This window comes from Copadichromis virginalis, linkage group LG3, assembly GCF_057382275.1.
Source record: "Copadichromis virginalis isolate Kocher_CV1m ecotype Utaka linkage group LG3, C_Virginalis_male_GT1.1, whole genome shotgun sequence".
Lineage (NCBI taxonomy): Eukaryota > Metazoa > Chordata > Actinopteri > Cichliformes > Cichlidae > Copadichromis > Copadichromis virginalis.
In genome coordinates this window covers 23,718,070-23,731,037 of record NC_140620.1, presented here as the reverse complement: position 1 = coordinate 23,731,037, position 12,968 = coordinate 23,718,070, and the positions used below count along the sequence as shown (strand labels likewise).

At 37.6% G+C, this 12,968-nt stretch overlaps 1 protein-coding gene across 1 annotated transcript; it reads left to right on the top strand.

The window, feature by feature from the left end:
* Nucleotides 1–4,884: 4,884 nt before the first annotated feature.
* On the top strand, nt 4,885–8,845 carry LOC146713530 (low affinity immunoglobulin gamma Fc region receptor III-like). Its single transcript, XM_085438504.1, has 7 exons — nt 4,885–4,969; nt 5,820–5,879; nt 6,102–6,356; nt 6,589–6,837; nt 7,252–7,422; nt 7,868–7,884; nt 8,771–8,845. Exons 1-7 carry the CDS (start codon nt 4,885–4,887, stop codon nt 8,843–8,845), a joined length of 912 nt encoding a protein of 303 aa, XP_085294630.1.
* The last annotated feature ends 4,123 nt before the right edge of the window (nt 8,846–12,968 follow it).

Below are 12,968 nucleotides of genomic sequence, written 5' to 3'. Positions count from 1 at the left end.
GTGGGTTGATTATGACTGTTCTCACCATCCTTCGCCTCTGCTTATCTAAGATTTTCGTTGACCTGTCACTTCCGGCCTTAACTAGAACTGTGCCTGTGGTCTTCCATTTCGTCACTATGTTCCTCACAGTGGAAACTGACAGCTGAAATCTCTGAGATAGCTTTTTCTATACTTTCACTAAACCATGATGTTGAACAATCTTTGTTTTCAGGTCATTTGAGAGTTGTTTTGAGGCTTCCATGTAGCCACTCTTGAGAGAAGATGCAAAGAGGAGAAAAATTTGCAATTGGCCACCTTAAATACCCTTTCTCATGACTGGATTCACCTGTGTGTGTAGGTCAAGGGTCAATGAGCTTACCAAACAAATTTTGTGTTCCAATAATTAGTGCTCAAGATATTCAAATAAATAAAATGACAAGGGTGCCCAAATTTATGCACCTGCCTAATTTAGTTTAAGTAACTATTGCAGACTTTCTGTAAATCCTATAAACTTCATTTCAAATATCATTGTGTTCATCTGCTGTATGATATATTTAAATTAAATTTCTGATCCAAACAACCAATAATTTATGAAGGAAAATCATGAAAATTATCAGGGGTGCCCAAACTTTTGCATCCTACTGCATATGCTAATAAGCTTTAGAAGATCCTTTAAGGCTTGGGTGGAATCAGGGCAGAGACGTTATGGCCCTCTATTTGAACATAGGAAAAGAACACAAACTCATTTTAAGTATGCTTTATGTTTTATTAAAAGGAATGAATTTGGAGACTAATAAAGTAAATAGTTATTTCCAGAATTTTTTTTTTTAATGAATAGTGTTAAGAACTCTGTACCAGCTAATATTGATGGTGTTAGTGGCTCAGCAGAAATTACTCGAATATAGCAGAAACATTACTGTGATGTGTTTTATTTAAACTGATAATAAAGAAGATGTTGTAGTGTTATCAAGAGTAATTTAAGACGCAATTAAAAACGTTTAAAGGTAGTAAGGCATGGGGGATAGATAAGATATCTGCTGAACAATTAGAATTTGCTAGTAAAAAACTTTGCCCACCCTTTGTTTCACAGGGTCATAGTCGATATGATTTAATTCTTCTTGTCAAGCTGTTATTGATGCCTCCAAAGTGTTTGATCATGTAAATCATGAAGAGTTATTCTGTAAGTTATACAACAAAGGGTTTCCCAAATCTTTGGTTAGAATTCTGTCCTTGTGGTATGCCCATCAGTCCATGCACATAAAATGGGGTAACCGTGTGTCTGCCCCCTTATATGTGGGGAATAGGGTTAGACAGGGGAGTGTTTGGTCTCCTCGTAGGTTTAATGTTTACATGGATGATTTGTCAAAGCTGTTAGATGACTGTGTAAAAGGTTTTGATCAGTGGTTGTTAGTAGTTGTAGTAGGAGTGCTTTAGGAGAAGAAGTTCGTCTTTAACACGCTGTACAAGACGAAGCAACAGAAGAAAACGTGTTTTAAATTTAATGTTGGTGACACTGTACGAATATCAAAACTGAGAGGCGTGTTTCGAAAAGAATATGAGCAGACCTACACCAATGAAATCTTTACCGTCAAAAAATGCATAGGGAGACAGCCACCAGTGTACAGACTAGCGGACCTCGCAGGAGAGGTATTGAAAGGGACATTTTATGAGCCTGAGATACAACGTGTGGTTGTTGATTAAAACAAAGCATTTAAAATTGAAAACATATTGGCTAGAAAAAAAGTGGGACGGAAAAAGGTGGCACTAGTGAAATGGCTAGGATGGCCCGCCTCTTTAACATTTGAGATTCCGAACAAGTCTTGCATAGGTCATGTGAACTATTACATGGACCTTCTTTTTTTTGTATTATGCATCAAACTTATGCAAATAGCTTGTAATTTATTTGAACAAATCTAGGGAGAAGCAGCTCCTTTTTAGCTTCTGTGATGCATATACTTCTCACACCTTAAATTACGGTTCTCAAAGTTAACATGCCTCATGTTACCATCTTGTATTTCTAAAACACAGCCTCAGCGTATGCCTTGTAGTCTCTCAGATGGAAAACACCAATGATCTAGATATTCAGAAATTTCTTCAGGCCATATTTAACGTCTTAAGTTTTGTTGTTTTTATGTTTTACATAAAAAATTTCAAATTTTTATATTATGAAATGAAAGCATCTGTGTTTATCTGTGCAATATGTCACCAATTTTTATTCAATAACCAAAAGTACACAAATACAAGATTAAATATTTTATTTATCGAAGATACATAATTACACATTGATACAATGAACAAAGTGTGTATAAAAATTACACACGGTGTATGAAAAACATTATAACATACAGATAAGTGTTTAATGATAATCTGACATACTTTTAAAGCATAAGAATACGTTTTTAAAATCATATTCTTTGATGATCACATTAAATGTATCACATTTTCAAAGCATGATATAGATTTGCACTATGTTAGCATATGAACTAAAGTAGGGTGATGATTTCTCTAACATTAGAAAGGGCGCAACAACAAATAACGTATGCGTCTGGGGACATTGTTAGAAGCAGAAAATTAACGTAATTAAAACACATTTTTTAACACTTTTTCTGACTAAATGTAAATAAAAAAAGCCACCGTGCGATTTCAGGCTTTGTCAAGGGTTGTCGTGGCAATGGAGAAATAAAACTGTTCCGCTCATTCAGACAAGACAAAGAATTGCTGAACGTTTCATAACTGGATGCCAAGACATCCCCGCAACCCATAAAGAGTAGTGGGCTGAGGGGGGGAATAAAAAAAAGCACTCCTACTACTACTGTTGTTGATGATCAATGGTCATGAGAATTTGCATATTAATGATCAAGGATCTGACCTCCCAGCCCATTGTTCCTTCAGTGGCGCTAGTTTCAGTCATCATGCAAATGTACTGTTTATAAGATTGGGGAAACCTGCAGTCAGCTGAGACTGAAGAAGTCACTTGGGTGTGTCATCTGAAGGCTGTGCGCAGGCAGGAGTGGTGGTAACGAGGTGTGCAGACTCACGGAGATGGAGGGTAAACTCAAACTTAGATTTATTGTAAAACAAAAGCAAAAACTCAACGGAAAACTACAAAACCAAACAGGGTGACTGGCAGAACATACAGCATGATAAGACGCTAGAAAGCAACATGAACAGATGAAAACACAGGGCTTAAATACACAGAGGGAGCAATCAGTGAATGAGAAACAGAACGGAAACACAGCTGGGGCAAATCAGGGCTAACGAGACGAGGGAAGCAAAACCAGATACATTAACATAGGACACGGACTTTCAAAGTAAAACAGGAAACACAGATTGGCCTTACAGACAGACTCACAAGCAGACACTGTAACAGAGGGAACAGAGACGTGGGACCAGGGTAGACACAGACACCGACTGGACACAGAACAGAGGGAGTATGGAAACCAAAACCAAGAAGAACCGGGGAAAATAGAAATGCAAAACAGAAACCAAAACCTTCACATTAATAAACCAAGATGAGAACACAAATAATGGTACAAAAATGAAAACACTGGGTCAACGACCCAGGAACCCTAACAGGATGAGTGACGAAATGTTTCTGCCACTGAAACAAATGAACAGAATCAACCTTTTGGGATGTGTAACAGGTTGTGCAATTGGCAATACCATAGTTAACCATTTGATATACGCAGATAATTTAGTAATCTTCTCCCCATAAAGTGCTTTCCTTCAACAATTATTGAGGGCCTGCTCTCAATATGATCTGGAGTTTGATATCCAATGCCAAGAAGAGTAATATTTTGATTGCCAGAAGTAAGGAGAACCAGAATTGAGTTATTCCTGAATTTTCTCTGGCAGGCTCTGTTCTTAAAGTGCAAACTGCTGTTAAATATTTAGGTCACTACATATATGCTGATTTGTCTGATGATATGGACATCTATAGACAATGCCGGTTAATATATACCCAAGCTAATATGTTGAGTCAAAATTTTGGTATGTGCACTGTTCAAAGTGCAATCAGAGGGCCACCAGGTATAAGGACTCAGATGCAGACAGCACACAGAGACACAGGCTGCCTGTGAAAGCAGTGCTTTATTTACAGAGTGAGAACTGTGGAAAACAATAATCACTAAACACTGTAAACCTAAACCATGCACAGGCGATAGTTAAGTACGTAAAGCAAGAGAAACACTATTAACTAAGCAATGCTATGAACATTTACAGTTCTATGAATGTGGCTATGCTATAACCACAAAGTCATTTACTATGAGGTGTGAGAGTCCAGAACAGAGCTAGTACAGAACCCGATACTGGGTGACTGCAGGTACAGGAACCCAGAAGTAGCTGGAAACAGGGAGGCTAAGCAGGGGACTGGAGGCTCAGTGTCTCTGCAGCGAGAAAAAAGCCGTTAGGTGAGAATTCCAGGCAGGAAATCCAGGTGATAAACAGCAATACGTGCACAGTCTTACTTTCTCATAAGGTGGGGTGAAGCGTGGAGAGGGGCACGTGGCCCCGGTGAATAGTGAAGTTCAGAGCTGAGATCGCATATAGAAAAGAACAGAGTAGCCCTTCATTGTCATTGTAAATGGACAACAAAATTGTGGGTGCTCCACACCAACTGTGTGTGAATAAAATATAAATAGTAGACATCAGGAATAGATAGTAAACAGAAAAAATATACACAATCAAGAGTGATATATACAAAAGACAAATGTATACAAAAATAATAAAGGCACACATTAGACAACAAGATAGTTTCAAAGTGCTCGGAAGTAGTGCACATAGTCTTAGTCTGTAGTCTCTGTATGAGTTTCCGGAGTGATGGGGGTTACTCAAACCATGGCTCAGATTGGTGAGGTGGGTGGGCAAGAGTGGGGTGTGGGGGGATAGTGTTTACTGCCAGTCCGCATGGCCCAGGGAAAGGAGCTGTTTGTGAGTCTGGAGGTGTGGGACCTGATTGAGAGATTGAACAGCCTGGTGAGGATTCCTGCCAGTTGGTCTGCGCTCTCAGTCTCGTCCTGACCTCATGTTTCTCGAGGGAGAGGGGGTGTGGTGGTTGTGGGGGAGTTGGGGAGGGGTGGTGATTTATATGGATACACCGTAATAACATGGGAATGGTTGGTGATATTAAAGTCCTGTTTGTGGCACATTAGTATGTGTGAGGGGGCAAACTCCTCAAGATGGGTGGTGACCATGGTGGCCATTTAGAAGTCGGCCATCTTGGATATAACTTTTGTTTTTCCAATAGGGAGAGGGCCATGTGACACATCAATCTTATTGGTAATGTCACAAGAAAAACAATGGTGTGCTTGGTTTCAACATAACTTTATTCTCTCATGAGTTATTTACAAGTTTCCCTTTGTTCCCCATAAAAGTTAATCATGTGGAGAAAAAAAATCCCCAGAAGTCGAGGTAGCTTCTACACTGAACAGGAAAAAGGAAGTACTGCACCTTTGCATCTGTGATATTGTGCTTTTACTCAGTGATATCTTGAGACATGTGAGGGGTAACATGGAGGTCACAGGGCTGGGTGTGAAACAGAGTAAGTACTTATTCTTCTTTCCATCTCAATTCAATTTCAAAATCTTAAGATACAACAAAAACAGTCTTTGTCTACGTGTTTAATACTGTAAAAATTTAAAAGATTTCACGTGTTTGAATTGTGAATTAGTGTGTGTGATTACATAATATATTACTGTTATCAAAACATGAATCCTACTTTTAGTCAGTGTTTACAATATGTATTTATTGAAAAAGTTGGAAAATGGTTGAAATATCTCACTAAAAGCTAAATTTGATATCGACTAGTTGTGTTGATCAAGGTTTTCTTTTTGTGTCTGCAGTGGTGATGATACTCTTTCTGCTCATAGCTGAAGATCAGAAATGGTGCTATGTTCAGAAATGTAAGGAGAAATTTTTGATATATAAATTGTAAAAAAATGAGGATGTAGTTACTGTATGTATTTTCTATCCTGAGGTTCATAATTTGAACAATGATGGCTGTCTTTGCTTTTCGTGTAACTTCATGTGACTTTTTCATTTCACTTTTCTTTGAACAGTGAATATCAACTGACTTTATTTTTTCTTTTCTTTTCTTCTTCTTCTTTTTGTAATTATCTGTGCAGCAGAAGGAGCTTATCTTCATGTTCATCCAAACAGACTTCAGTTCTTTGAATATGACTCCATCTCATTAAACTGCTCGGGGTTTCATGGCCCAGCAGAATGGAGAGTGATCAAAAAGCTTGGTTTAAATTCTACTCAGTGGGAAACATCAACAAGAACTTTGTACATTAAACCTGCCTTTAAGTCACACAGTGGAGAATACTGGTGTGAAAAAGAAGACGGAGAGAAAAGCAGCACTGTCAACATCACCATCACTAGTATGTTTAGTAACCGCCAGTTTAAAAAATCCCAGTATTATGTCAAAATCTCAAGATTGCCTTCAGTTAAAAATATTTTTACAGTCATCTTCACTTTAGTCACATTTACACATGGACTTTGTATTAAATGGAATTTGTATTTTTTTAATTTTTTTATTTATTTATTTATTGGGGGGGAGGGGATCACTGTATTCATCATTATAATTGTTGCTGTCTTTTTTTTTTTTTTTAGGTGGAGATGTGATCCTGGAGATCCCTGCTTTTCCTGTTATGGAGGGAGACAATATTGCTTTGGGCTGCAAGAAAAAAACAATACCTTCCAGTCTTGCAGCTGATTTTTATAAAGATGGCCACTACTTGGAAACTGGATATGTAGGAAAAATAACCATTCCCAATATTTCCAAGTCTAATGAAGGACTATACAAGTGCATCTTTACTGAATCTCAAGGGAAATCACCAGAGAGTTGGCTGACTGTTGGGGGTGAGTAATAACCACATATTTGACGTATAATTGTGTATAAAAGAAAGAGCACGCACATAGTACTTCCCCTCTTCTGCTCTTTTAGCTTTACGCAATAATTAGTCTAAAAATGTGATGCTAAAACAAAATCGCAATGTACCATATAAACCAAGGCTCACCAGGATTCATCTTCTAGTAAAAAAATCTTTAATTTATTGCCTGCATGACAATCTGGAAAACAAAAAAGTCAATTGAGACAAAACAAAAAGGTTGATTGTTTTGCCAAGATCTGTTTGACAAAATGACATTAATTATGAAACATTATATTGTCACAGAATAAATACTAAGAGGTTTTGATAAGTGCTTTTTTTCTTTGACTGATAATCTCCAGGAGGAAACTTGAATATTGCCATACTAATGCTTTTGTTGTGTTAGCAGTGAATATTCCTACTACACCTCAAGAAACAATACCTACCGATAATGAAAGAACTCCTGAGGAGACACCCAACTCCACTGAGCCCTCAGTCTTGTTGCCGTCTGTCTTTACCATATTAGGTGTAGCTGTGCTGGTAGTTATTGGAGCACTTTACTGCCGGAAAAATAGAGGTATAGAAAAAAATGATTTACTTTATTCTATATAGAATGCTTCCCTATAAAGGAATCATTCTAAAACCCAACACATTTGGTAGTTCTCACATTTGATCTCTCTGTTTATCTATTTTTCTATCTAATAGCATGGGCTTTCTCGGGGACATCAGCACCAGGTGAGAATCACATGGTAAATGAACAGAAACCACACTGCATAACAATACTATTATATAAAATTACTAGTAGTAGTAATTACTCCTCTTGAAGCATAGTTGTAATTTCAAGTGAGGCATTAACTCAAGCCTCTAGACTTTATTGAAATTCTTTTTCCTGAAGTCTAATGAATACATTGACTGTAAAGATTACTGTTTTTAAAGTATGTATCTTTTTATGTCTACTCTACTAATATTACTTTATATCTATACATGTGTATACATTGGTGTCATATGTTTATTTGTTTCAGTGTATGAAGATGTCAGGGTACCTGATCTAATCATGGATAAACGTGATAATGACAGAAAAAACAACAAGAAAACAGGTACTTATTACATAATATCTTGTTTTATACCATAGTGTGGTTGAAAATAGCAATAAGCATACTATTGTAATGCATGTAGGTGTTAGAGTATAATGTACGTAGCATAATGTAAAGTGGTGTGAAAAAGTTTTGGCCCCCATCCTGAATTCCTATTTTTTTGTGTTTGTCACACTTAAATGTTTCAGATCATCAAACAAATTTAAATATTAGACAAAGAAAATGTAATTAAACACAAAATGCAGTTTCTAAATGAAGGTGTTTAATATTAAGCTGGGGATCCAAACCTACATGCCCCCTGTGTGAAAAAGTGAACCACACACAGGCCTACTTACTGCCACACCTGTTCATGCCATGACATCATGTCGGTATCCAAGAAAATTCTGAAAGAAATGAGAAAAAACATAACTGGCATCGATCAGACTGGAAAAGCTTAACCCACATCTAAATCTGTGGGACTCCACCAAACCACAATGAGAGCCATTATAATGGCGAAAAAGTGCAGGCCTCACTTGCCTCAGTTACAGTCAGTGTTCATGACTCCACCATAAGAAATAAGACTGGGCAAAAATGTCCAAGATGAAAAGCACTGCTGAGCAAAAGAAACTTAAAGTCTTCTCTCAATTTTGCCAGAAATTGTCTTGATTATCCCCAAGACTTTTGGACTCTGGAAAATACTCTTTGGACTGGCAAGACAAAAGTTGATCTTTTTAGAAAGTGTGTCTCCCAAGTGGTGTAAAAGTAACACAACATTTCAGAAAAGGCACATCATAACAGCAGTAAAATATGGTGGTGGCTGTGTGATGGCCTGGGGCTGTTTTGCTGTCTTAGGACCTGGAAGACCAAAACATCCTGAAGGAGAATGTACAGCTAGCTGTTCATGACCTCAAGCTTAAGCCCACTTGAAGATTCTGCAGCAGGATAATGATCAAAAACAAATGAGTAAGTCCTCTCTGAATGGCTTAAGAAAAACAAAATGGAGACTCTGGAGTGGCCTAGTACAAGTCCTGACCTGATTCTGATGAGATGCTGTCTGACAAAAAAAGAGGAAATCAGGAAATCAGGAAAGGGAAAAACAGGTTTTTACACCACTGTATGTCTATAAAACCTTTAATATCCATAATAATAATGTCTTAGCTCCATCTTACCATTAATCAAAGGATTTATTGCTTCTTGTGTTGAATTAAGAGGTGAAATGTATTTTTATATTGTTACAGAACATCAGAGAGCAAATGTAGCTGATTCAGACAGTGTTACATATGCTGCTGTCACAGTCAAACCAAAGAGGGAGAGAGGTAACTTATTTGCATTAAGTTATTTTGTGTCATTCGCTGGCAGAAGCACAAAATATGTGAAATATGTTATATGGATGGATAATATATTTTTTTCATTAATAAGGGCTAGTGACAGGTTTGTAGCTTGAACCCATCCGCTGGAACGTTGAAGACAATATAATTACACAGCAAGCAAGACACGAAGTAGGCAAAGTTCTTCATGTTTCTCGTGCACGGGAGAGAACCAGACAAACGACGTTCCTTCGCTTGACCCCAGTTGCTCTCGTCCGCTCCCCCGTAACACTACTCTTTTATTGAGGTTACATGAATATACATAGGTTCATTAACATATGACGTCTACATACAAACAAAAAGTACCTTGTGTGTGTGTGTGTGTGTGGTGTGTGTGTGTGTGGTGTGTGTGTGTGTGTGTGTGTGTGTGTGTGTGTGTGTGTGTGTGTGTGTGTGTCAGGTCAGAGTGTGACCCCATAAATGACTTCCCTAAACCTGCTGGTCTCGAAGTACAGCAGTTCATCAAACCAAAAGGCACTTAGACTATTTTTTTGTTGCACCCTTTATTAGGATTTTTGCTTAATTCCAGTCACTGGTTTTCACTATTACGTATTTCACATCTATCGCATCTATTTTTTAAGATGTCCTGAGTAATAAAGTGAACCGACGACGTTATATCTCTGTTCAAACATGAGTGTTACTTATACCAGAATAGACATGCTGTCATTTGTAAATGCACTCACTGTGGTGAACTACTTATATTGCAATTTTAGTACAGATCATTTTGAGATGAGTGAGAAACATTGTGTGGCAGGAACTTCATTCTACATTAAAAGGAAACTGAAAGCACATAACCACAGAAACTATAATAGCCATGTTTAAGTAAGCTGATTCGTTGTTTTGTTTTCACACAGGTGATATTCTGTGTCTGTGTGCTTAGTAATTACAGTGTATCTGTCTACATACTGCTTTAGTATTAAAGTGTATGTGGCTGATACATATAGTTTGTCATGTTCTTCTCTTATTTGTCAGTTTGTAAAAGGACAAATGAATCCGATCCAGAGAAAACAACATATGCTACTGTTGCATATCATAAGAAAGACCGAGGTAATTTTCGCCTTACAGACTACAGCAACGGGACATTTGTAGACATCAAAGCAAGCCAAACAACATCACATTTTTGTTTGTCTTCCAGGTCATTGACAGCAGAAAAATGCATCTGAATACAGAAAAAGTTAAGACATAAATCTGAAGCCTTTTGAATTTTTTTTTCAAGTTTTATTGTTTTTTGGATGCATTACAATGTCCACCTTATACTGTTTCTTTTGCCTGTGTTGCAGTGCTACTGATTGTAAATCTAAGTCTTATTATTATTTCAGACATGACCATGTGACCCAGTTATGTATTTAGATGACATAAATCTTTGTTAATTAAACAAAATAGAAATACATATTTAAATGTTGGTTTTAATAATTGTTTTCAAATGCAGGCAAGCAGACTTCCAATCTAAATATTTGAATTGTTAAATCACAAAAACTTATCTTTGAAAGGGAAGAAGTTATCAACTTTTTTATTTTTTGTTAAAAAAAATAGAATATATATTGAGAGCATTTCAGACAATTGTTTTCCCATATGAGCTTCAGCTTAACACCAACAGGGCTTGTTTTAAAGGCAGCGGGTTATTATATACTAAGAAGTTATACTGCAATGCTTTTTGTTTTAAGCACTATTGCTGCTGTGGCGACAGCTAAAATTACCTGTAAATCTCCATTTGAACCGAAGCAGAGATGCAGTGTGACAGAGGGACTATACGGCCAAAACTATTCATCTATCCAGATCAGTGAATTCAGGTGTTCCAATCAGTTCCAAGGACCTAGGCATGCAGACTGAGTCTTTACTTTAAGTTCTGCTCGTTTGCAATGGTTTCGGCAAAGACGAAACGGCCAGGTTGCTGGACTCGCCGCTCCCGTGTCAGTGAAGAACAGGAACATTTTGCTCCTCCTCCCCCATCTTGTCTTTAGGTGCTGCACTGTCACATGACATGACTTAGAGGCTTTGGGGGTTGTTAAGTTGCTTACATATTAATTATATTTTAATTAATTATATTTTACACCAGTTGTTTTTGTTGTTTAGAATTTTAATTGTAATTTTAGTATTATAGTTTCTCAACGGTACTTGTTTGTTTTAATTTGTTTACTGGTTTGCTTGCACTTTAAGATTTTTATTAAAAAAAATAAAAAATAAAAAAATAATAAAAACTTGATAACCAAACCACCACGGCAGACCTGATGGCATTTTCATGCTTCGCAGCATCATTTGTTCTTACAATAATTACACGGTTGCTGTAACACTACATTCAACAGCTGCAGTTCTCCCGCTGCCAGCCCTACACATCACCACCAACAACAACACAAGAAAAGCACAGGTTTTAAGCTGGAGAGGTGTTATTGTAGATGCCGTGCAGGTGAGTCCATCTCACCTGCACCGTGTCCCGGGCCAGTATGATAACATGATAACATGATAACATTATCATATTGAAGGCATCCACCAGAAGATGGGGGATAGACATAGAGGGTCATTACGTGTTGGTTTCCAAACTATCTACAGTGGGGCAAAAAAGTATTTAGTCAGCCACCGATTGTGCAAGTTCCCCCACTTAAAATGATGACAGAGGTCAGTAATTTGCACCAGAGGTACACTTCAACTGTGAGAGACAAAATGTGAAAAAAAAATCCATGAATTCACATGGTAGGATTTGTAAAGAATTTATTCGTAAATCAGGGTGGAAAATAAGTATTTGGTCAATAACAAAAATACAACTCAATACTTACCCCCCCCCACGGTGTGCTGCAAATTCTGTGTCTGTGTCTATGTGCACGAGCACATGAATGCCTACATGTGCACGTTCCCACGTGTCTATGTGAGTGCTCGTGTGTGACTGTGTACGCATACCTGTGTGTATGTGTGAGTGCACATGAGTGAGTGTGCGTGTGGATGTGTGTGCTTGACAGTTAAAACACTGTGGGTGTAGGTGACTCCCTAGAGGTCATAAAACCCATCTCCCTTCCAGACCACAGTTATCAAGTTACAAATCTTGAGACCCCCAACCTAAACATCCTCTGGGGAATTTCCACTCAGTGGGGGAGGGGTCTCCTACAATCTTACTCCTAAGTTCACAACACAATGAGGCCTTTATAATATTAAGGGCAGTATCTCTACAATAGTTCTACATTCTATGTTAACACATTTCTAAACTCTAAAATAAGCTAAACACTCCTACACATGCTAACACTAAGCTAGTAAAAAACCCAGTTGAATGAATGCTGACCCCAGGCCAGTAGCCAGACCCTGAACTTCAAAAGGTAAAAAACAGATTAGCCGTTAAACTGCTAGGTTTCTACCTGTTCGTGTTTCTAAAGTAGAATCACTGTACGATTGCTTTGTAGTCTCTTAGTGCTGGTTTTTATCATTGTGTTGTGTTGTCAGTTTTGTGTTCATACCTAGATACTACAAGCCACAAGACTATTGGAGCAATGTCCATTGGATAAAATAGAAAAAAAAAGCTAAAATATTTGGCAATAATACACAGCTCCATGTTTTGCATATCAGCATATCAGTTTTGCTACTTTGTATATCAGCGCAAACACCTCATACAGACTGTCAAGCATGGTGATGAAATTCCTCATCATAGATTCAAGTGTAAGGCCGTCACTCCGATAAGTAAAGCATGTCTGAAATTGAGT